This window comes from Cervus elaphus, chromosome 3 (genome assembly GCF_910594005.1).
Source record: "Cervus elaphus chromosome 3, mCerEla1.1, whole genome shotgun sequence".
NCBI lineage: Eukaryota > Metazoa > Chordata > Mammalia > Artiodactyla > Cervidae > Cervus > Cervus elaphus.
In genome coordinates, this window is record NC_057817.1 from 54,417,390 (window position 1) to 54,443,552 (window position 26,163).

Consider the following 26,163-nt stretch of genomic DNA (forward strand, 5'->3'; position numbering starts at 1 on the left):
GACCGTGTGGAGCTGTCACAGGCAGTTTCCTGGGAACACCAAGCCATTTAAACTTTGGAGCCCTTCCTTCCTGCACCAATCTTGCCCAGGTCTTTAAAAAAAAAAAAAAACGATACTGACACCAAGAGACAACTGGGTTAAAAATTCATCTATAACAGTTTATTTTACTTTTTGATTTCTATCAATTGCCCCATTAGACTATAACTTTCTTGGAAGCAGAAGCCATGTCATTTTTCTCCCCAGAGCCTAGCTAAATATCCAACACAAATTTTTATTAACTGCAGGATAAATGAATTAGTTAAAAAATGACTGGATGAACCATATCTTTCCCAAACAAGATCATCCTTTTACACGCTAAAAACATCCAGAAAAACAATAAGAGCTGGACTGAAAGTCCATGAAGTAGGTGTCCAAGTCTGCAAAGAACTTGAAGAGAGTGATGGAGGGCTGACAGATTACCCAAAGAGGTTGACAGTAGACATAAGCAGTAAATGTAAAGATGGCAGATAGTGGAAGACTAGAAGGACAAAGGGGTTTTGCAAGTACAAGGATGAAAACACAAGGGGAAACCAACTGAAAGGCAATATCGCCTCCCAGTGGCCCTTGGGATAAAAACCTCTATATCAAAGCACTTCCACAAAACAACTTTCTCACTTTGAGTGGTTCTGGGCTATGAACTTGTGCCAGGCACCTCTTAGTTTATCTCATTTAACCCTCACAACAACCCCTTGTAGACAAATAGCTTGCAGCATAGGAGTTAATCTCACAGACTATGGAGCCAGGATGTCTGCTTCTCTCACTTACTAGCTTTGTGACTGGGACAAATTAGATCTCGGCATATGTCTCCACCCTAATGGCAGAAAGCAAAGAGGAACTAAAGAGCCTCTTGATGAAGGTGAAAGAGGAGAATGAAAAAGCTGGCTTAAAACTTAACATTCAAAAAACTAAGATCATGGCATCTGGTCCCATCACTTCATGGCAAATAGATGGGGAAACAACGGAAACAGTGACAGACTTTATTTTCTTGGGGTCCAAAATCTCTGCAGATGGTGACTGCAGCCATGAAACTAAAAGACACTTGCTCCTTGGGAAAAAAGCTATGACAAACCTTGTCAGCATATTAAAAAGCAGAGACATTACTTGCCAACAAAGTTCTGTCTAATCAAAGCTATGGTTTTTCCAGTAGTCATGTATGGATGTGAGAGTTGGACCATAAAGAAGGCTGAGTGCCAAAAAACTGATGCTTTCCACCTGGGGCTGGAGAGGACTCTTGAGAGTCCCTTGGACTGCAAGGAGATCAAATCAGTCAATCCTAAAGGAAACCAGCCCTAAATATTCATTGGAAGGACTGATGCTGAAGCTCCAATACTTTGGCCACCTGATGGCAAGAGCTGACTCATTGGAAAAGACCCTGTTGCTGGAAAAGACTGAAGGCAGGAGAAGCAGATGACAGACGATGAGATGATTGGATGGCATCACTGATTCAATGGACATGAGTTTGAGCAAACTCTGGGAAATGGTGAAGGACGGGGAAGCCTGACGTGCTGAAGTTCATGGGGTCATGAAGAATCGGACACAACTGAATGACTGAACAACAACAAATATGTCTCCATCTGTAAAATAGGGATATGGTTAGTACCGATCACATATGTCCTTGAGAGCATGGCAAATGCTATACAAATGTTAGCTATTATTATGTCCTTTTGCCTAATGAGAAAAACAAATATTAAATAAACCAAGCATACAATAGGAACTCAGTAAATAAACTTCCTTTGCTTTCTTCCCTGATGTCTTAGCTCCTTACACTGTGCCCTCTTTAATGGCCCTGAAATTCAAATAGGGGACTCCCAAATAGCTAAAAGAAATTAGTTCCTAAAGGCAGCAATAAGGAATTTCCAGTAAAGAAACACCAAAACCTCCATTAAAAGGCCCAAGGGTATGCAGCTCTGGAAAAGATAACTCTTAATGTTGCTCTCTTTTTTGTTCTTTTTTTAATTTTTGACTTTTGACTGCATCAGGTCTTAATTGTGGGAAGCTCAGTTAGTTCCCCAACAAGGTTCTGTAAACCCTGCATTCGAAGCATGGAGTCTTAACCTCTGCACCACCAGGGAAGTCCCTCTATTGGCACTCTTGCTACTGTTATTAGAGTGAAGACATTCCCAGAAATGAAATTCACTCTACCCAAAACAGGTGTTCTGGGGATTGTGAAAATCAACTAATATTGTGCAGAACATCACATTTCTAGAAATACTCAAATAAATATGATCTGCCTAGAGACTATTTTTCACCATGTTGCCTACAGAAAATGAGGGACCATGACCACTTTCAAAAATTAAAGTTCATGAAAATAATAGCTTTCAAGCAACACAATCCTGATGTAATTATCAGACTGCCCACCCCGGCCCACACTTGTAGTGGCGTGCATCTTTACCTGGTAAGACTGATTGGCAAATCTGCACATCAATAGTAAACAGGCTCCTTTCACACTTACACAAAACTCCATGGTTCTGCAAGCTTCCTTGGGTTCAGATTTTAGTATTCCTGGATGTTCTATATGACAGATAAAATATACAAACAAATAATGACCAGACCATATACAAAAACAGAACTCTGATCCACAATCTGCCCAAAGCATACCCAGGAAACCAACTCCCTTATCTATAATAAACAGCCCAGGAAGCCAGCTTGCTCTAGGTCATACTTGTAGGAAGTGAGACTGCAGTCTGGAGTATTAGTCCAGGAAGCTAAATAACCCATATAATGATCCACCCAAAAGAGTCAAGACTTGATTAAAAACTGACAGCTTCCCTAATTTTTCCCCACTTCCAATTTATAACCAACCAGAGAAAGCCAAATATGCACACCTAACCAATGACATAGGACGCCCCAATGTGTGTTAGCCCACTTATACCTGACCAATGCAAAGAGCCTTGATTCAGGATATACCCGAAACCTTCTCTCTTGTCCCTATTAAAGCTTTCCCATTCCTCTGCCTACATTTGAGTCTGTCAAAAGACAAGTGAGGGTGGCTGACTCCCTTTCTGTATAAAACAAGTTCTTGAATACATAGATCCTGCTTTTCTCATTTGGTTGGTCATTTATTTCCATATATTGGACCTAGAAATTCTATGAAGAACTAATTTCCAAACCTTCTTTAATTGCTTAATTGTGTTGTTCCTAAAACAGTCATAAAGTTAGCAGAGAACACCTCTTTTACTTCATCTTGATAACCTAAGTCTATATGCATTCTTGCCTTGAGAACCCCATGAACAGTATGAAAAGGCAAAAAGATGTGACACTGAAAGATGAACTCCCCAGGTCGGTAGATGCTCAACAGGATACTGGAGAAGAGCGGAGAAACAGCTCCAGACGGAATGAAGAGGCTGAGCCAAAGCAGAAACAACACCCAGTCGAGGATGTGTCTGGATATGAAAGCAGTACCGATGCTGTAAAGAACAATATTGCATAGGAACCTGGAATGTCACGTCCATGAATCAAAGTAATCTGGAAGTGGTCAAACAGGAGATGGCAAGCATGAACATTGACATTATAGCAATCAGAGAACTAAAATGGATGAATTTAATTTAGATGACCATTATATCTACTACTGTGGGCAAGAATCCCTTAGAAGAAATGGAGTAGCCATCATAGTCAACAAAAGTCCAAATGCAGTACTTGGGTGCAATCTCAAAAATGATAGAATGACCTTGGTTGGCTTCCAAGGCAAACCATTCAATATCACCGTAATCCAAGTCTATGCCCCAATCACTAATACGGAAGAAGTTGAAGTTGAACAGTTCTATGAGGACCTACAAGACTTTCTAGAACTAACCCCAAAAAAAGATGCCCTTTTCATCAAAGGTGAATGGAATGCAAAAGTAGGAAGTCAAGAGATAACTGCAGTAACAGGCAAGTTTGGCCTTGCAGTACAAAATGAAGCAGGCAAAGGCCAACAGAGTTTTGCTAAGAGAACGCACTGGTCATAGCAAACACCCTCTTCCAAAAACACAAGAGAAGACTCTACACATGGACATCACCAGATGGTCAAACTAAAATCAGATTGATTATATTTTTTGCAGTCGAAGATGTAGATGCTCTACACAGTCAGCAAAAACAAGACCAGGAGCTGATTGTGGCTCAGATCAGGAACTCCTTATTGCCAAATTCAAACTTAAATTTAAGAAAGTAGGGGAAACCACTAGGCCATTCAGGTGTGACCTAAATCAAATCTCTTATGATTTTACAGTAGAAGTGACAAATAGGTTCAAGGGATTAGGTCTGATAGACAGAGTGCCTGAAGAAGTATGGACGGAGGTTCGTAACACTGTACAGCAGGCAGGGATCAAAACCATTCCTAAGAAAAAGAAGTGCAAAAAGGCAAAATGGTTGTCTGAGGAGGACTTACAAATAGCTGAGAAAAAAGAAGCAAACAGCAACGGGGAAAAGGAAAGATATACCCAACTGAATGCAGAGTTCCAAAGAATAGCAAGGAGAGAAGAAAGTTTTCCTAAGTGAACAATGCAAAGAAATAGAGAAAAACAATAGAATAGGAAGGACTAGAGATCTCTTTAAGAAAATTAGAGATAGCAAGGGAACATTTCAAGCAAAGACTGGCACAATAAAGGACAGAAAATACATGGACCTAATAGAAGCAGAAGATATTAAGAAGAGGTGGCAAAAATACACAGAAGAACTATATCAAAAAAGATCTTAATGACCCAGATAACCATGATGCTGTGATCACTCACCTAGAGCCAGACATGCTTAAATGCAAAGTCAAGTGGGCCTTAGGAAGCATCACTTAAAACAAAGTTAGTGGAAGTGATGGAATTCCAGCTGAGCTATTTCAAATCCTAAAAGATGATACTGTTAAAGTGCTGCACTCACTATGCCAACAAATTTGGAAAACTCACCAGTGGCCACAGGACTGGAAAAGGTCAGTTTTTATCCCAACCCCAAAGAAGGGCAATGCCAAAGAATGTTCAAACTACCGCACAACTGCACTCATTTCACATGCTAGCAAAGTAATGCTCAAATTCTCCAAGCTAAGCTTCAACAGTATGTGAACCCGGAATACCAAGATGTTCAAGCTGGATTTAGAAAAGGCATAGGAACCAGAGGTCATATTGCCAATGCCGGGGTCCAGCCCCAGCAGTATCCAGGGGGTACCCTCAGGATGAACGGCGTCGGCGAGAGAGAGAGAAGACACATGAGACCAGCCTTGATAGGGCCCAGTCTGCGAGGGAGAGAGAAAGAAAGAGAGAGAGAGAGAGAGAATGACCAGACGGGGGTGCTTGCAGGGTCTGGCAGAGTCTGGCAGAGTCTGGCAATGCTTTATTTTTTACCGTAGCTTTTATACCCTAAATTAGTACATTTCTAAGGGGAAGATAGTTTAACATTACATCAGCTTGTACATCACGAAACCAGGGTGTTTTCTGCATACTTCTTTGTTTATGAGGGTCTTGTACATTATCTTCTGGCCTTGGGGCCTATTAACATTTTATGCAGGTCAGGTGAATGTAAACCTATTTTCTGTTTCTATGGTGACCTTAACTGAAAGGTAGCAGTCTAACAGGGCAACAGTACAGAGTGGAAGTATAACCTTGTTAGCACAAAAATTAATCCTTCTGCAGAAGTTGTCAGTCGCATTTATCTAAGAAGTTTACCCCACACAGACTCTGCGGCTTCGGTGAGGCAGCTTCTGCCTAGCACTCCTGGCTGACAATTAACAACCATCTCATTGTTACCACACTAGGGTGGTATTTCTCTAGGCTCTTATTTCTCCAGATCTTTAGCTATATTAACAATGGTTTCTATAACACAACCTTAGCACATTAAAAGCAAAAACACAGCAAGCAAACATCAACCCAATAACCACCTTTAGAATAACTTTTCTTATGTTTTCTAATAGGACTTCCTCACTCCCCAAAGGGCTCTATGTCTACTAGGGCCTTTATATGATCAGGTTCTTTATGCTATTTTATGATTAGGGTATTAATATAAGCAGTCATGCATATTAGTACCAAGGGCAAAGATGCATTTGCCAAACAAACTAAAATACCAGCAAAGGAGTTTAAATTACAACACTCCTTTCACCCTGGATAATCTCATAAAATACCACCACCTGGGAAACTTATTGATTAAAGTTCTAAATTGATTCTTATTTGGGAAGAGATGGGGGAAGGCCTTCTGCCTGTGTCAGAGAAATTAGGGAGTAGTCTATTGAGGCAGGCATCAGAAAGACAGATATCATCTTTAAGGTGAGAGCTGGGGGCAGCTTTTCGAAATCCCTGAAAACCTGATCCACCTTGCCCGTCAGGCTTTCTCCCCATGACCTTGTCATGGGTAGGATCTCGTGTGCTGGCTCCCAGCATGCCAACATGCACTGGATCATAGAAAAAGCAAGACAATGCCAGAAAAACATCTACTTCTTCTTTATTGACTATGCTAAAGCCTTTAACTGTGTGGATCACAACAAACTGTGGAAAATTCTTAAAGAGATGGGAATACCAGACCACCTTACCTGCTCCTGAGAAACCTGTATGCAGGTCAAGAAGCAACAGTTAGAACCGGGCATGGAACAATGGACTGGTTCCAGATTGAGAAAGGAGTACGTCAAGGTTGTATATTGTCACCCTGCTTATTTAACTTATATGCAGAGTACATCAAGCAAAATGCCAGGCTGGATATAGCACAAGCTGGAATCAAGATTGCCTGGAGAAATATCAATAACCTCAGATATGCAGATGACACCGTCCTTATGGCAGAAAGCAAAGAAAAACTAAAGAGCCTCTTGATGAAGGTGAAAGAGAAGATTGAAAAAGTTGGCTTAAAACTCAACATACAGAAAACTAAGATCATGGCATCCGGTCCCATCACTTCATGGCAAATAGATGGAACAATGGAAACAGTGAAAGACTTTATTTTCTTGGGGTCCAAAATCACTGCAGATGGTGAATGCAGTCATGAAATTAAAAGACACTTGCTCCTTAGAAGAAAAGCTACCACAAACCTCATCAGCGTATTAAAAAGCAGAGACATTACTTTGCCAACAAAAGTCCATCTAGTCAAAGCTATGGTTTTTCCAGTAGTCACCTGTGGATGTGAGAGTTGGATCATAAAGAAGGCTGAGCACCAAAGAATTGATGTTTTTGAACTGTGGTGTTGGAGAAGACTCTTCAGAGTCCCTTGGACTGCAAGGAGATCAAACCAGTCAATCCTAAAGGAAATCAACCCTATTCATTGGAAGGACTGATGCTGAAGCTGAAGCTCCAATACTTTGGCCACCTGATGGCAAGAGCTGACTCATTGGAAAAGACTCTGATGTTGGGAAAGATTGAAGGCAGGAGGAGGAGACGACAGAGGATGAGATGGCTGTATGGCACCACCGACTCGATGGCCATGAGCTTGAGCAAGCTCTGGGAGATGGTGAAGGACAGGGAAGCCTGGCAGTGCTGCAATCATTGGGTCGCAAAGAGTCGGACACGACTGAGCGAGTGGACAACAACCACATGCGCCAGGGCTCATCTTTCCGCAGTAAATCGCCCAGGAATGGGCGTGGTCTTCCTCGTCCCACCTGTGCAGGGAACCTAGCGAAGAAGTAAATGGGCTGAGACCACAGGAGCAGCGCCCTCGACCAGAAAGTGAACGGGAAAGTCGCTCAGTCGAGTCCGACTCTTTGCGACCCCATAGACTATAACCTGCCAGGCGCCTCTGTCCATGGAATTCTCCAAGCCAGAAAACCAGAGTGGGTAGTCAATTCCCTTCTCCCGGGCATCTTCCCAACCCAGGGATGGAGACCAGGTCTCCCTCATTGCAGGTGGATTCTTTACAGTCTGAGCCACCAGGGAAGCCCAAGAATAATGGAGTGGGTAGCCTATGCCTTCTCCAGAGGATCTTCCCGACCCAGGAATCGAACCCGCGGTCTCCTGCATTGCGGGGGATTCTTTATCAGCTGAGCTACCATGGAAGCCCAGTCGGTCAGAAGCGGCCTCGCCTAGGCCAGCCTCCAAATAGGAACTACAATTCCCAGAGGCCCCTGCGGACGGCGGGCCGTGGCCACGATGCGCCTGCGCAGTGGCGCAGGCTCGCCCTGTGTGGTTCCCGCCAATTCTTGCGGTAGTCCTCCGAGGGTTGAATTCTGCGTTCCATGGAGGCGTTTGACCCTGCCGAGCTGCCCGAGCTGCTTAAGCTTTATTACCGAAGGCTCTTTCCCTACGGCCAATACTATCGCTGGCTCAACTATGGCGGAGGTGATGGAGGCAGGGAGGGGGTGGTGGTGTGTCTGCAAAGGCGTGTGAGGAGGTTTGGGGAGGGCACCTCGGAATGACAATGTGAAGTGCCTCCTGTGTGCCAGGCGTTGTCGTGCGTTATCTCGCGCCCTCTCCGTCGCCTCTGGGGGTGAGTGGGCCGAGAGAGGATGTGCTGACCAGCTAAGTCGCTCGGTCATGTCGACTTCTTGCGACCCTGTGAACTATAGCTCACCAGCTCCTCTGTCCGTGAAATTTTTCCGGCCCGAATGGTCGGACTCACTTTCCGTTTGGTGTTTACCTGCAACCACGGGGCGGGAGGGGAGGGGTGGGGGAAGGTACAGGGTCGTAGCATGAAGCTGCAAAGTCGTGATCTGCTCAGGGACAGAGGGGCATCTCCTAAAAGAGGAGGGGTACTTAACTCTTCCCGCTTGAATTTATTAGTGCCCACCAAGAAAAGAGAGGTGGTATTACATATTGAAAATATTTCTGCATCTTTATCCTCATCTTTGTAAACCCCTTCAAATTAGGAACTAGTGCTTGTCTTTTTTTTTTTTTTTTTTAACATGTAACAGAGGACTCATTAAAAATATCTTCTCATTGGTTAATGTTTTAACGCTCTGAGCTGGATAAAGTACCAAATTAACTTTAAGGTGTACATTTATTTTGCAGTGGTAAAGAATTACTTTCAGCACCGTGAATTTTCATTCACATTGAAAGATGATATTTACATTCGCTACCAATCCTTCAACAACCAAAGTGAGCTGGAAAAGGAGATGCAGAAAATGAATCCATACAAGATTGATATTGGCGCAGTATATTCCCACAGAGTAAGAAATCGGTTTTGTATGTAGTTTGTTGTTTTTTAAACCAAGAAAGGATTGGTGCCCCTAGCATTTTGAGATAAATTTGTAGTGTTTATTTTATTTGAAGAGCCACGCTTCAACCATTTTTGCAAGGAAGTTGTTTTTTCAATGTCCTTTGATACTTGACTGACTGGAAATCATTTGGAAATGGATTGGCTATATTCACTGTAGGACAAAAAACTTTCAGCCAATATCTGGCTGAAAGACTAAATGAGGTCCATTAAAAAAGAAATGTTAAAAAAAAAAAAAAAGACTAAATGAGGGACTTTCCTGGTGGCACAGTGGATGCAGGGGACTTGGGTTCTATCCCTGGCCCAGGAAGATCCCACATGCCGTGGAGCAGTTGAGCATGTGTGCCACAGCCAACAAGCCTGTGCTCTAGACCCTGGGAGCTGCAACTGAAGCCCAGGCGCCCTAGAGCCCATGCTGCTCAGCAGGAGAAGCCACTCCAAAGAGAACCCCACGTACCGAAGCTAGAGAAAGCCCATGCAGCACAATCAAAATAAATAGGTGAAAAAACATTTTTTAAAGACTAAATGAAGAAGTCAGTATGGTTGAACACAGAGGATATTGGGGAGAATCATTCTTGATTCCTCCATTTCTCTCACGCCTATATCTGTTTCACTAGGTAATCTCTTTAGCGCTACCATAATAATATCTACTAACCACTGCTGCTAGTGCCACTACCATCATCATCACCTCTTATCTGAATTACTGTAAAAACTTCCTAACACTTTGCTCCTGTAGACTCTAGACTGTATTCTCAACACGGCAGCCAAAAGGATCCTTTTAAAACAAGTAAGATCATCTTGATTCATCTGCTCAAACCATTCTCCAGTGGCTTCTCATTTCACCCAGAGTTCGAGCCCCTCTCTCTCCCTCACTCACTCCAATCTTGTCACTGGTCTGTGCTCAATCAATTTCCACTGCCTAGAACCATTTCCCGAAGCATCTTTTTGGTTCATTTTTCTCACCTCCTTCAAGTCCTTACTCAGAGAGGCCTGTAGCCTGCCTTTCCTCCTACCCTTTCCCCTCACTGATATATCCTAAGTGCCTAGAATACTGCCAGGCAGAGAGAGTACATCATAAGTGTCTGTGGAATGAATGAACGTAATTGCCCAAAACTGCCCTTCTTCCTCTCCTTAAAAATACACACAGGTAGGGAAAAGATACACATAGAATAATAGCTTTTGTATGGAGCCTTTTCTTAATGTTGTATGACTTGTTTTTCATATCATTCTTCATTATTCTTTTTTTAAAAGGAGAACTTAGATAATTTGGCCTAGGTTACATAATTTCTAAATGAGGGAGATAGGACCTGAATCCAGGTTTTCTGACTCTAAATCCCAAAGGAAAGGGAGAGGAGGTAAGAAAAGGCAGGCAGGGAAAATACTTTGGAGCAGGTTACTCCTCTTTTAGGGATGGAGATTAAAACAAGTCTCTATAGAAGAGCCAAGGTTCACTCTACTCCTTCTTTCTAGCACAGAAGGGGGAAAAGGTGTCATTTCTTAAACTGGGCCAAGACAGACATCTATACATCATCTTTGTGTGTTTTTATTAGTTATATATGCACGTAGTTTACAAAAATCAACTACTATTAATTAAGCTTTCTTTTGGTCTGCTACTTTTGCCCCTATTTTCCGTTCCCAAGAGGCAGCCTGTTTTTTCAGGGGGGGCACCGTGCTGGGTCTTAGCTGAGGCACACGGAACCTTCAGTCTCCATTGCACCATATGGAATCTTTAGCTGTGGCATGTGGGATCTAGTTCCCTGACCAGGGACTGAATCCCAGGCCCCCTTGTATTGGAAGTGCAGAGTCTTAGCCACTGGACCACCAGGGAAGTCTGTCTTCCTACTTTTTGTTTTCATTTTCTCTGCTTTCTGGGGAATTTCCTCAGAGGTTTTCATTTCTGCTATTATGTTTTCATTTCCAAGAACCTTTTTTTCCTAACATATCCTGTACTCTTTTCGTTGATATATCTTATCTTGCTGAAGATATCAATGACAGTTTTTTACATTTTCTTCCGTTACACAGGCTGTTTTCTCTACAGTTACATTTTTTTCTGTTTTTCCACTGTTATCAGAGGTTTTCCTCATATATCTGGTGATTTCTTGCTTGTGGCTTATATTTAAGAACAGAGTACCAAAGAGCTGATTGGAAGCTCTGTATACGTGGCTGAGATTTCTTTACTACAGGGTGATCTGACTGGGCCATTTTATTGTGGGAAGCTCTGATGTCAGTTTCTCCAGGTCTTTGTTAGAATGAAAACTCCCGTTGATCACTGATCTGTTCCTAGAGCCTAATAACAATGCCTGATACACCTGGTCGGTCTTGAGAGAGGAATCTTCCTGTCTCCTTCCTGGGGTGGCAGCGGGAAGGTACAGAGGAGAGAGCTAGGTCTCAGCAGTCCACAAGTAAATGTCTAATTAGTCCCCTGAATATCTGCACAGTACAGCCTTTTTTCAGCTGTGCCCACTCCCCTTCTCAGTCCAGGAACCCTCTGCTTTATGCTCCCCAGGTAATGATTCAGGTGTCTTCACCAGGGAAATGGAAGCACAGTCACCTAGCTCCACAGAGTAGGTTTAGCACTAACTGCTTTGTAAATAGGTTTGTAATCAATCCTCCTGTTTTTAATCTCAGCTCCAGAGATACCTGTTGTCACCTATTCCTAAGACTTGGGGATTCTGAGATGTAAATTGGGTTTCTTCTTGTTCTTCTTTACTGAGAGCTGAAGACTCAGCTTTTTGAATCTCCTTATAAAAATTGTGGTGGTATTGTCTCCTCTCTGGTTCTTTTTAAAAAGACTTATACCTGTCTTTAAAAATAAAAAATTATTTTTGTGCAGGTTTAGAGGAAGCCAAATAAGTATTTGCATTCAGTCTGCTTTCTTTACCAGATAGTCCATAGCCTCAAAGGAAATTACTTAGAACTTGAGCCAGACTGTCTTGGGAGATCTTTTTGAATTATAGAAAAATTTTAAACACATTTTTGTTACTTACATGCCCAATAACAATTAAAGGTCCTTAAAATATCTTGCAGTAGGCTACTAATTATTTGTATGGACCTTTTCTTATCAGAAACCTAAAAATGCTTTATTATGATTTCTATTGATCAACAAATGTTTATTATACAATGTCATATGTCAATTATATCTCAGTAGGATTATAAGAAAACAAATACTTACGGTAAAGCATTTATCAAGCTTTGTTTTTATGAAAGTTACACTGTGATCACTTCTGGCTGTGTAGGATCACATCAGTGAGCTGCTTTTCTGTCAGTCACGGACAGACTTGGCATTAGATGGTTTCTCTCCTTCTCTTTGGCCCCTTTTTCTTTATAGGTAGGAAATAAGCATATCTGACAGTGTGGTGGCTCTTACAGAAACTGCTTGATATCTTGTCCCTTTAGCCCAACCAACACAATACAGTGAAGCTGGGAGCTTTCCAGGCTCAGGAGAAAGAACTGGTGTTTGACATTGACATGACAGACTATGACGATGTGAGGAGATGTTGCAGGTGGGTTCCGCATGCTTTGCGAGTAGGGGGGGTGATATCACTGACAGTGAGTAACGAGCATTCTGCCCCAGTTCTGCAGACATATGCTCCAAGTGCTGGACCCTCATGACGATGGCCATACGTATCATCGACCGAGCGCTGAAAGGCAAGTGTTAGCAGTATCTCAGTGGGGTCACATGCAAGAATCTTTTTTTTTCTGAATATTAATCTGTCTACACCATTTTATAATCAATTCTCATAAATTTCTGACATGTTTCTTTGAAATATATGATGGGAAAATAAAAGATTAAAGTCTTTGATAAAGCTATTGATCAAGTCATGTAATTTTTTCCCCAATTCAGTCATCTGTTGAGCAACTCTTGCATGCCCATTACTGTCCTAAGTGAGGGAACTATGAAAGATAACAATTCTTACCTCGAGTAAGTTATGCAGTCTAAAGAGGAAACCAGAAAATTCAGGATTACGTATGTGTTACTAGGCACAGGGTGCTGTGGGGGTGGAGAACAGCAGGAGTGCATACAGGGATGGGAAGATGTTAGATCAGAAAAGGCTTCCTGGAAGAGGTGATGGCGAGGATGACAGTGATAACAGCTAACTTATATAAGAGGCTTATTATGTACCAGGCACTGTTCCAAACACTTGTTACCTATTTTAGTATTCTTAGACTGGGTCTTTAGAGAGAAACGGCAATTGGTCAGGGAGAGAAATAGAAGTACTGGGGCACGAAGAAATTCTTAGCAGAGTGACCAGGATACGTAAAGAACTGAAGGCAAGAGCCCAGGGAGCATGGGAAACTACAAATGATGTACAGTTGACCCTTGAACAACACGGGTGTGAACAGCGCAAGTCTACATACACAGATTTTCTTCAGTAGTAAATACTGCAATACTGTATGCTTCATAGTTGGTTAAATCTGCAGATGTGGAACCACAAATAGAGAGGAACTGCTGATGCAGAGGAATGCGTCCTTATATATATATACATACACATACAGCTTACTTATTTGTTGGCTGCACTGGGTCCTCATTACTAGGCGTGGGCTTCCTCCAGCTGACAGGGAGGGCTATTTTTCGTTACGGTGCGCAGGCTTTTCTTACCACAGAGCACAGGCTTAGTAGCTGTGGCACACAGGCTTAGTTGCCCCCACAGCATGTGGAATTTCCCCTGGCCAAGGATCAAATTTGTGTCCCCTGCATTGGCAGGCAGATTCTTAACCACTGGACCACCCAGGAAGTTCAAGGAACTGTTTCTATGGAGGGCCAACCATAAGTTTTATGTGGATTTTCTAGTGGGAGGGTCGGCATCCCAGTTTGTTCAAGGATCAACTGTAGTATAGTTAAAATGAGTACAGATAAGAGGTAAAAAAAAAAATCAAGCTAGAGAAATATGCAAGAACCAGAAATTTACAAATTTATTTTAAAACTGATTATTTCTTCCCTCCTCAGAGGACTTTGGATTTAAACATCGTCTCTGGGTATATTCTGGAAGGAGAGGTGTTCATTGTTGGGTCTGTGATGAATCAGTTAGAAAACTGTCCTCTGCAGTACGTTCTGGGATAGTTGAATATTTGAGTCTTGTAAAGGTAAGGTCTTCTTAATGATAGTTTACATTTCTTCGTTAGCTAGACCCAGCCTTGTATGCTTAGTAACAAAAGCAAACTATCTTTTAAGCATTCATAGTTCAGAGTAAATGATTTTACCAGTAGATCAGTTAAAATCATAGTAGTTACATTTTTTAAGATATCTCATATTTTGCTGTAAGTATCCTCCTTTGTGGCAAAAGGAAGTTTAGTTTACTTTTCTGGCCCAAGTATGTCAAGTAAAGTTAACCAAGAAAATTACAGGTATTGAGACTGTATAAAATGGCATGCAAGATTCTATACTTTGACAGAATTTAATCAGTATCTTTAGAACACGTTAAAGAAAATTTTGATTTATTTCATTTATGTTATATAATATACATGAAGTTTTTTTTGTTTGTTTGTTTTTGATGGTTTGTTTTTCAGGGTGGTCAAGATGTTAAAAAGAAAGTTCACCTAAGTGAAAAAATTCACCCTTTTGTCAGGTCTGTTGGGGAAGACTCCATGAAGTTTAAGTTGTGTCTGATTTACCTGTATGTGCTTTTAGAATTACCTTATCAATTTTCTGTACCAGGGTAGCATTTTACAACATTAATAGCCAGAATTAATTTCCTGTTTTGTACATTCCAGTATTCTTGATAGGTGTTTCACAAATGTTCTTATTGGTCTTCACAACAACCTCATTAGATACATAATGGTTATCTCCACTTACAGATGAGAGAAGTGAGATTTGGAGAGATTGTATAATTTGTTTGGCTTTATGCAAGTAATTATTAAAATCAGGACACATGTCCTTGTCTGCTTGATTCCAAAGACCATACCCTTTCCATTGAATTCACTACTTCTCTAGGATAATGGAAAGAGCATTGCATTAGAAGTAAGAATCCCTACTCTCCCACTTTAATATGACCTTGATAAATTATTAGAGACTCTGTTTCTTATCAGTATGGGGAGAACAGTGTCTACTCCATCTACCTCAGAGTTGCGGCAGAGATTAAATGAAGCAGTAGGAGGGCCCTGGCAGTCCGGTGGTTAAGGCTTTCTGCCTCCACTGCAGGGGTCATGGGTTCAGTCCCTGACTGGGGAACTAAGATCCTGCATGCTGCATGCTGCACAGCGAAAAAAATAATAATAATAAATAAAATAAAATAAAAGCTAGTAACCTAACATACAAATATATACACATAAAACAGTAGATACAAAGTCTATTTTCAAAATGCAAAGCACGTTGTAAGTGTTGAGATGCTAAAGCAAGCAATTCAGAATAGAAACTGTAGATTGTATCCCACATCCTACTACTGATGTATTATTACATTGTCCTGACTTGGTTGCTTTCTGCCCTTGTTACATGTCTCTGATGCTATTAACCTTCTAAATTGTGGGATTTAAGAAGTAAACATTTCTTGAATATCTAGTCTAAGCCAAATACTTTGCTAGGTTCTTTCCCCTTAGAATGTTTCATTTAACTCTCATAACCCTGTGAAGAGGTATAATTACCATTTTATCTAATTAAGTTCTAGAAATTCAGTGAAAATAAGTACTAGCCTCCCTAGTGAACAAAAGCCATGTGCCATATATGTCACTAATAGTGTTGGGACTTTGTTATTATTGTTCCTACAGAAAATCTATAAACATAATAAAAAAATACTTTGAACAATATGCCTTAGTTGATCAAGATATTCTTGAGAATAAAGAAAGCTGGGATAAAATTTTAGCCCTTGTTCCTGAAAATATCCTTTCCCAAGACCATTTCTATGTGAGCTACTTGTACTGACCTATGATATTATAAATTTGTTCTACCTGTATGTTCTCATGTACTTATATAGTTTTAATCTTTTTTACACAATACATCTCCTGTATTTCTGCATTTTTTTTTAATCTCTAGTCTGGAATACAATAAGAAGTGAGGCTGTTTTGTAAATAAATTTCCTCATTTTGGAAGTTGATCCTCCTAAAATTAGTGACTACTTAACAGATGCAAAATCATCATCAAAATATATACAGATCACGGACCAGTTTTACCTTAAACCTTACAGCTATTTTGGCATTCATTCTGTCGTACCTAATACAGTTTAACAGGAATTTTTCTAAGGTTTTATGTTTAATATTTGTATTTTAGAAAACAATAATTACTTTTTATGTAATCTTTAGATATCCTTGTGGTAATACACATTGAAAATAAGTTGTTCATTGATGTACCCTAAATGAGTGTGTTCCTTAATGATCCATCACCAATGCGTGATGAACTTCAACAAGGCTTCCAAAGGCATAGCAATTCACTTCAGCGTTGGGAGAATTTGAAGAACACCATCAACAAATTTCAGGTATATTCCATTGAAATCTGTATTACAAATACAATAATGCAATTCTTAATTGAATTCTCATTTTTTCACTTACTGAGTTAGAGATGGTTGAAGATCATTTTTTCACCACCTTAAAGAAATCTTCAAAAGTTCCTGCTGATCCTCATGCTGGACTTGCATCTGTTTTTAGAAAAACAACAAAAATGACAAATGTGGACCCTGGCTTGAGTGGGAGATCATGCTCCAGTATTGCTTTCCACGACTGGATATCAATGTTAGCAAAGGAATCAATCATTTACTGAAGAGCCCTTTTAGTGTTCATCCTAAAACAGGTACTATGTAAAAAAGAAAAAAGAAAACTCAAAGTTATTTTTTGTTATAGAAAGCATGTCACTGGATGTGAAAGTCTGAAATAGTAAACCTTGAAGAATTGTCCTGTCAACTAATATCTGAATTAACTTATTTTTCTATTGTCAGTAGTTATTCAATGAGTTTCCACTATGTAAATAATTTTCAGTTGGGTTTCTAAGGTTCAGCGTTAGAAGTAGAGTTGGAGAGGAACTTAAAACACAGAACAACAGCACATATTGTACAGATGAGAAAACAGTGACTCCAGAGGTTAAAGGGATTTGTCCACAGTCTTAAAACAAATTTTGGGGAATTCCCTGGTGATCCAGGGAGGTTAGGACTCGGCACTTTGACTCACGGGGACCAGGTTCTATTGCCATGTGGGGAACTAAGATCCCACAAGCCTTGTAGTATGGCCAAAAATAAAAAAATTATGTCAGAACTGATAACAGAGTTCAGTTCTTAAGACTCAAAGTTCCGTGCTTTTTAGAAATGGAATCACAGATGTAGAGGACAAACTTCTGGTTCCCAAGGTGGAAGCAGAGGGTGGGATGAATTGGGAGACTGGGATTGACATATATACACTGCTATGTAAATAAGTAATGGGGACCTATGTGTAGCTCAGGAACCTGTCAGTTATCTGTGGCAACTTAAATGGGAAGGAAATCTTGAGAGGGGGGATAGATGTATACATAGAACTGATTCATTTTGCGGTTCAGCAGAAATTAACAACACTGTAAGGCAACTATACTCCAGTTAAAAAAAAATTTCATGCTCTTTCCACTATGCTCCTCCCTCAGGTCTTTTTCAGTAGATTTAGCTTTCTTCTTTCACTCTTCTGGATAAGATTTGATGGACTAAAACTGACTTTACAATAAGTATGATAGTAGATATATTGGCATAAACTTTGCTCCATCCGACTAGAGGACACAATTAGAAGTATCTAGTTGTCCTTTTTAGTGTCAACAATTCAACTCTGCCACTTGCTGTGGGAAGTTAAGCAAACTACCCTTGGTTTTAGCATCTGTACAGTGGAGATACCTCAGTGGTTTATGGTGAAGATCTAAAAGGTAAAATGCTTAGAAAAGTGTCTGTCACATATTCAATACTCCCAAATCGCCTAGTGTTCTTTAATAGTCTACAGTGACTCTGTAGTGTATAGATTTATATCGCCCCTTTTCAAATCTTCCAATTATGTGTTTTTAGTTTATTTTGGTAATAAGCTTAATGTTTCTTAATATTTATCTTAATATTCTAAAGCTTCAGTGAGTATTCCCCTTATTTAATATTCAAGATTTGAGTAACAAATTATATTCACTTGTAAGTATACATTTTTATTATATTTTTTTCCCATTAAATGGGTATAGTCTTTTCACTCTGCCTTCCACCTGTAACTCCCAATTCCCTTAATTATTTTGTTAGTCACCTGCCATTCTTTAAATTCATTATCTCATTTTTCAGATATGAGTTTTATGTCATGTCCCAGTTGTGGATTTTGTAAAAGGGTAATATGTCATTTATATTATTTCCAAAGATGCTCAACACATAGGTGTCTGTTTTGATTTCAGCAAATTAATCAAAGTAATGAAGTAAACTACTTCCATCTGTTTTGTGTTCCATCTTCAGGACTCACTAAATTTGAGATTGTTCCATACTTAAATATTGAAGGATATAGCGAAGAGGAAAACAGAAATCAAAATAGATATAAGAGCAACTAGGTAATAGCTCAATAGTCTTTCACATCTATTTTTTGGTGTTTTTAGAGAGATAAAGGCACAAATGTGAAAGTACTTTTTTAAGACCCAATTTTATTGTATTTATGTATTTTTTGAAACATTTTGGCCACATGGCATGTGGGATCTTAGTTCCCCAGTCAGAAATAGAATCATACCCCCTGCATTGGAAGTGTGGAGTCTTAACTATTGGACCTCCAGGAAAGTCCCGAAAGTACTTTTAATTTATATTTCTAAATAAATATTCTTAACAGATTAGTGTAACCCTCTTTCTAAGCCTTAAAGTTTTAGCCAAAAATAACTCACAGGACACAGCCTATAATTGTTTGTATTGTACAGTATTCAGTTTATAGTTTTTGTTTCTCACAGGTCGCATTTCTGTGCCTATTGACTTACAGAAAGTGGATCAGTTTGATCCACTCACTGTTCCAACCATAAGGTATGTTCCAGATCACTGATCACTCCTTTTTTGTTTGTGGCTATTGTAAATGTGAAGTGAAGTGGATTAGATCCCTTCTGGTGAGGCAGCTTCTCTGAGGCTGTATGATGGTGCCCTTCCAGAAGAGCATTTCCTAGTGAGTTCTACAGAACACAAGTTTTTCAGCTACTATTATGTAAAAAAAAAAAAGTTCAAATAAGTTTGAGAAATGTTGACTTAAGCAAAATTTCCTAGTCTTTAATATGCTAACATGCATGGAAAACTCCAGAAAGAGAGTATGATGTTTAGAATATCCCAAATTCATGTGGCCACATTTTTTTCACAGAAAATCTTGTGAGATTCATGTGCTTTCATACACTGGGTAATGTTGACCAAGAATCAACTTTAAAATTATCTTCTTCTATTATTTTTAGTTCCATTTGCCATGAATTGGATGTTATTTCTATTAAAGAAGAAAAAGAGAAGGGAGCTGAATCTGATATTAAACCCAGAACCAGAGGTAGGTTAGTACATTGAAGTCTCACTTTAACATAGTCTTTTTATATTGACATCTTTCTGTGACTCCAGTAATTAATTTGCCTTGGATTCAGACCAGAATGGATCATTGTTTATCCTGAAACCAGCTCAGTAGCAAATAATATGATCACAATGTTTCTCTCCTTCATCAGTTGCCCAAATGGTGCTGTTGAATCCAATGTTGAGTCAACAGATATTCACAAAGTAACATTTAATGCCAGGATCTATACTGAAAGATTAAATTGTCAATTGATTTTGACAGTTGTTTGAATCTCATAGTCTTAGATTCAATAACTCTTTACTTGACAACTACTATGTGTGCAGTATTTTGTTCTGTACTTTGTCTTTGTATCCAGATGAGTGTTATGTTAAATATATGTCTAAACTGTAACAGAATTGTATATCCAAGAATTTGAAGGAGCTGGGAATATAAAACCGCCTATTGCTGCTGCTAAGTCGCTTCAGTTGTGTCCAACTCTGTGCGACCACATAGACGGCAGCCCACCAGGCTCCTTTCCCTGGGATTCTCCAGGCAAGAACACTGGAGTGGGTTGCCATTTCCTTCTCCAGTGCATGAAAGTGAAAAGTGAAAGTGAAGTCGCTCAGTCGTGTCCGACTCTTAGCAACCCCATGGACTGCAGCCCACCAGGCTCCTCCGTCCATGGGATTTTCCAGGCAGGAGTACTGGAGTGGGGTGCCTTTGCCTTCTCTGAAAACTGCCTATTAGTGAAAGTCAAATCTTATACCAACACCCAAGAGACACTATAGCAGTAGTTCAACAGTGAGCTCTATGTTGAAAACGTCACGCACTGTCCAAATGTAATCACTAGCCTTTTCACGTGACTTTGGAGAACTTGAAATGTGAGAAACTGAATTTTTAGCTTCATTTAATTTAAATAGCCTCATGTGACTCATGACTACTGTAATGGGCAGAACAGATCTCTGATTGATCTTTTTAGTCAAATGTTGCTACCTTTCTTTCAGAATCCAAGCTCAAATGTCACTTCATATATTTCAGCTCTAACATAAACAAGGTACATTCCTCCATCAATATTTATAGAATGATTACAAGCATTCTGTTTAAAATAATGGACAAAAGTCTCTAACAAATAAACTGGATAATAATAAACTGAAAAAAAAAAAAAAAAGAACTCAGGGAAAGTAAACAATGCAAGGAACAGAGGAAACCTTTTTTTTTTTTTTTAAAAACTGATATCCTCAGAGATTAAGAGAAGACAGTGTACCCATGAAGCAAGACCAGAATGCTATGGGAAAAAAAACATTCAGAATAAGAAAGAGGTCTTAGAAATCAAAAACATAATCGTTAGAATAAAACTTTCACTGGAAGGGCTGGAAAAGAAAAGAGGAGATTTCCTAGAAAGTAGTAGAAAAAAGACAAGTTAGTTATGTTTTTTAAGGAGGAAAAAGATAAACAGAATTAAAGACTGATTCAGGAGGTCTAATATCTGACAGAAAAAGAACAAATAAAACAGGGAGGGAAAAAATTGTCAAAATTATATATGAAAACATCCCAGAAATAAGCCCTTTGTTGAAAGGGCTCAGCATAATGAGAATGATATGCCTACACCAAGGCACATCATTTTGAAATTTAACACTGAGAATTAAGAGAAGATCTTAAGAGCTTTCAGACCCCCTTCCTACAGTCCTTCCCCACAAAAAAGCCAAGGACCTAGGAAGAATGACCTTAAATTTCTAAGTAAAAATGGAAGTATTCATTTTTAGAAGTAAGTGCTAGAAAAGAAAAAAGTAGTTGCCATTCAAGAAGATGGAAAGGTTAGAATTAGGGCAGGGAGCTGCTATTTTTTTCCACATAAACCTGTTAGTACTATTTTACTTTTTTTTTTTAACAAATTACTTTTAACACAACTTTTTAAATTTAATAGGATCTCTTTGTGGACATCTTTTTACTTTGTTCAGAGGTTTTAAAGAAGCAAGTTTTGGCTCCCTATAAGGAGAAGCTTTATAATATGTGTTCAGAAATAAACTGCACTTTAAAGTATTCATAAAGGCTATTAACCATCAGTAAGTCAGGGATGCTTTAGATGAGGTTGGAGGCTGGCATAGGTGATATTTAAGTTCCTTATTATTTTTTTAATTTCTATGATTCTAAACTTTTGTCCATTTTCATATTAGTACCATTTGCTCCTTCCCTTCTACTTCCCAAATACTGGTATGTTCTCTACCCTCCTCACTGACTATCTAATTAAATCTTTTTTCTAAGACCCAGTTCATAGCTACCTCAGTCAACTTTGATTGGTCAGTTCTTTGGACACAAAGTTATCTGTATGCCTGTTTGGCCTTTAATTATATATTGTCTTCTGTTACTCCTCTATAGGGGTTGTTTTTCCAATTCATTTAAAAGCTTCTTGAAGGAATTCCCTGATGGTCCAGTGGTTAGGATTCCATACCTGCACTGCAAGAGCCCAGCTTCCATCCCCGGTCAGGGAACTAAGATCCTGCAAGCCTCTCAGAGTGGCCCAAATAAATAAATAAATATTTTAAAGCATAAAAATTTCTTGAGATGAAGTAGTATGTATGGATTATACTTTTTTATAACTTAGCATAGTGCTCTATATAATTATGGCATGTGGGATCTTAGTTCCCTGACCAGGGATGGAACCCTACCCTGCAGAGGAAGCATGGGGTCTTAACCACTGGACCTCCAGAGAAGTCCCTGGTTCCTTTCCTTTTTTTTTCTTTAAATTCTTTTTAGTAAACTATTATGAGTAGTCTTAATTCCATGCAGATAAAATCCAAATCTCATCTTGATCTCAATTAGATTTTTCCCTTCCTTTGGGTATTAATTATAGATTGTATAATTAAATGGATGATTAAGATTCTATATTCAAAGTTTTATATACATTTTTAAGACTATTTTACAAATCAGAGAATACCTATACTTAATGCATGTGACTATAAACTTCTGATTGTTTCCAGAAGGTATGGCCCTCACTTCACATTTTCAGTGTTTTGATCTATTGGTAAAACTATTTATTATTGAAGCCACAATTTCCAAAGAAAGGAGTGTTTGGTGGGACTTAATACATAGCAGTAGATGATGCTGGTCTAATACCAGAAAGCCGGACTACTAGAGTAGTTATATACATATAGTTTGGATGTTTTAGAGCAGCATTGTCTATTAATACATTAGCCATATGTGGCTATTAGGCATTTGAAATGTGGCTAGTATAACTAAAGAACAGGGTTTTGTTTTGTTTTTTTAATTCTAATTAATTTAAGCTTAAAAACTGATAACTGGTTCAATTATTGGAAAACTTTTAAGCATGTTAGAAAAATTAGTTATATGAGCTTGCTTTTTTACCTACATATATTATAATTTAAATCTAGATCAAGTATTTCCAATGATATGATAATATAGTATCTGTCAATAAGTTGAGTTATACTTTAAGTAGAAAATACTAGATTTCAAAGACTTAGTATGAAAGAATGTAAAATATTTCAATCTTTAATGGCAACCCACTCCAGTATTCTTGCCTGGAAAATCCCATGGTTAGAGGAGCCTGGTAGGCTACAGTCCACGGGGTTGCAAAAGTCAGACACAACTGAGCGACTTCACTCACTTTTTATCATATGTTGAAATATTTTAAGATATAATGGGTTAAAAAAAATATACTATTAAAATTAATTTCACCTTTTTAAGGTGGCTACAAGAATGCTTTAAATTATACATTTCTCATTATTTTCTATTGGACACAGCACCATTGTACAGAATTTTTACAAGAGATTAAAAGTTATACTTTCATGTTATTCTTGCTGCCAAAATGCTAATTATAACTCATGGTCTTCATAATTTAGATTATAAGAAGACCAGTCTAGCTCCTTTTGTAAAAGTTTTCGAGCAGTTTCTTGAAAACCTGGATAAATCCCGAAAAGGAGAACTTCTCAAGAAGAGTGGTAAGATTCTATTTCTCTTATAGCTATTTTGATCTTAGTATGGGCAGTTTAAAACATCTAGCGAGTGAACAATTTTTAGAGCTCTAATCTTTGCCCTCTCAAGAAAAGTTACTAGTTTATCTTACCATCTTTAGTGTTTTGAAAACTGAGGTCCCTTAATTCAATTCAGCACATACTTATTTAACACTTTCTATATATCAGGTTCTATGAGAAAAATAAAAATGAATTATACAAGGATGAATTCCACACCATGGCTCCCTGCCCTTAGGGAATACTAACTGATGCCAAAAAAAAAAGAAAAGTATAAAATGCTAAAAAAGCGATAGAGGTCTCGTCTGACTGAGAGAATCTGGGAAGATTTTATATGAAAAGAATGGCATTTAACTCTATTCAGTGAACTACTGCATGAATTCTAGTCCCCAGTGCCAATATATCATGGCTTGAGTGAGGTATGAGTAGGAATTCCACAAACAGAGATTTGATGAGATAAAGATACAGGAGTGGAGGAAGGAGACAGGTTGCTCATTCTCGAAGGAACAGCAGAAACAAAGGCATAGAAGCAGGAAAGCATCAGTCACTCTAGAGGCCATCAAGTCGTATAGCTTATTTGGGAAAAGATGCATCAGGAAGTGATGAGATAGAAATTCAAAGAAGCCACAGTGTAGATTGCCTTGAATTCCAGTCTTGGGAGTTTGAGTTTAATTCACATGAACAGGGAAGCAAGTAAAGCATTTTGAGGAAGGGAGTGCCATGATTTGTAGTTGTATCTAGAAAGATAAATCTACTAGCTGTATCTGGGGAGAAACAGGGAATAGATTGAGCTATTAGTATTAGGACAAATAGAGCTGGAGATCTCCAAAAAGTGCAGATACTAGAGCCATCCTTGAAACTTGGTAATGACTTTTTTTGGAAGCTGAAAGATCTAAGTATAAGTGTCACAGAAGCCAAGCAAGAGGAAAGTTTCAATGAGCTTATCAAGTTCTTTGACTAGGAGACACCCAAGCTTATGTGTAAGGCAAAAGGAAAAAAATCAGTAGTGAGTATTATTCAAGAGATTGATGAATACCATAGAAAATTGGCAATGTTATAGAAATACAAGCCCCCTTTCCACTTCATTTTTTAATAAAATGTGTGATGACTAAATAGTAGTGCCTAAGATAATGTTTTACTCATCGTAGACACTCAAAATACATGCTTGTTGAATGAACAGTGATGACTCTGAACTTGGAAAGCCTCACTGAAGCTGCCATTCCAATGGGGCATATTAAGTCCTTTGTATTCTCGTTCTGTACTAACTCAGCCTATAATGTGGGCTTCAGCAAATGTGAAAGCAAATCTTTATGCATGATGTGAATTTAATGGAAGCATTAAGCAAATCAGAATGTGAAATAAATGAGCTTTGTTTTCCTTTACTATCCTTGATAAAAATCTATTCTATTTTAGATTTACAAAAAGACTTCTGAAGATAACAAACAACTCCTTTTATATGAATATGGATTATCTTCTACCTTCAACCAAGAATCAAATACTTCAAGAGCCATTTAATAAACGTAGCAGAACTGTGTATGTGTCTTAATGCTCGAAGCAAAATTTCCTTTTCTTGAGAAATAATTATGTTGAAAAGATTCAGGAAACCACCAAAGGAGAATGTTCAGATTCCTGGAAGGAGCAATACTGGGAGGATATAAGTGAATGCAGATTAATCTGTAAGATTTAATATTATAATGCTAAGATTACTGATACAGGCACTAACTTCTAGTAGTTGCCATATATAGAAGTAAGTGAGTAGTAATATGACCAAGACTTTAACGTCAGCTCACCAGATCCAGCCTCCATATTTCTAGGTGTATGAAGGTTTTGTTCTTAATTAACACTTGATTAATTATACCTGGAGCATGTATTCAGTAACTTCCTCATTTTGTTTACTGATATTTTTATTGGTCAGGCCATACCCCACTCCCTGTCTTTTAAAAAATCATTTTAAAATGGGCATCCAAACCTACAATAACTTTACTTCAAAAGATATGACTTAATACTGTTACAATATTAGAGTCAAATAGAGTATTTTTTATAACTGTTGGCAATTGTAGCTCCTAACTTCTTCCCTCAGAGAATAATTTTCTAAGCAATTTAGAAAAAATAAACCACTTCACCAGCATAAACTTTTATACTTGTCAAAACACTTGGACTTTGTATATCTCTAGACACTTAAATTTAATTTTAAAGGTTTCATTTCTTCCATATTTGATTTCATGTGATAGATTCTGAAATGTCAGATTTCTTTTGCCTGGTTTTACAGCCAGTCTAAAAACAAAACAGTCATTCTAGTTTACATTGTCTTTTGAGAAACATTGAGAAGCAGGCTTTCAGGCTGGTGCTTTCCATGGGGTATGAAAATTTTCCTTTGCATTACCTATAACATTGTTTTCACCATAGCCACAGTCTTTTTTTTTTTTCTTTTGTCTTTTGACTTAAATAAAACAGATTGTGTAATACAGTCAACACACTGAAATGGCTTGCATTTCTTTCTCTTTTCTAATTTTTTAAGAAAAAAAGACTATTGTATAATTCCTCTGTTGAACTTCTGTTTGCTACATATTGTTCATTCTTTTTGGAAAACAGTGACTGGTCAATTAAAACTCCTGAATACAAAATTACTAAAGACAAGTTAGTCCATCTT

At 38.6% G+C, this 26,163-nt stretch overlaps 1 protein-coding gene across 2 annotated transcripts; it reads left to right on the forward strand.

Annotated features, from left to right (window-relative positions):
* Positions 1 to 8,054: 8,054 nt before the first annotated feature.
* Positions 8,055 to 25,995, forward strand: PRIM1 (DNA primase subunit 1). Of its 2 annotated transcripts, none has more exons than XM_043889738.1 (13): positions 8,055 to 8,252; positions 8,922 to 9,079; positions 12,523 to 12,629; positions 12,701 to 12,774; positions 14,075 to 14,211; positions 14,635 to 14,741; positions 15,829 to 15,938; positions 16,441 to 16,532; positions 16,702 to 16,843; positions 18,962 to 19,031; positions 19,445 to 19,530; positions 23,385 to 23,483; positions 24,927 to 25,995. In XM_043889738.1, the coding sequence occupies exons 1-13, from the start codon at positions 8,150 to 8,152 to the stop codon at positions 24,944 to 24,946; spliced, it is 1,305 nt and encodes a 434-aa protein (XP_043745673.1). In that variant the 5' UTR covers positions 8,055 to 8,149; the 3' UTR covers positions 24,947 to 25,995. The 2 variants fall into 2 exon arrangements, with proteins under 2 accessions (XP_043745673.1, XP_043745674.1); XM_043889739.1 differs by having other exon boundaries at positions 14,635 to 14,693.
* Positions 25,996 to 26,163: the final 168 nt, after the last annotated feature.

What these genes read in the sequence shown, in the direction of transcription:
- PRIM1 (XM_043889738.1), top strand. Translation starts at nt 8,150, where the DNA reads ATGGAGGCGTTTGACCCTGCCGAGCTGCCCGAGCTGCTTAAGCTTTAT. An exon ending in CTCACTGTTCCAACCATAAG is followed by an intron (nt 19,032 to 19,444) that starts GTATGTTCCAGA and finishes TATTATTTTTAG; the next exon opens with TTCCATTTGCCATGAATTGG. An exon ending in AGAACTTCTCAAGAAGAGTG is followed by an intron (nt 23,484 to 24,926) that starts GTAAGATTCTAT and finishes ATTCTATTTTAG; the next exon opens with ATTTACAAAAAGACTTCTGA.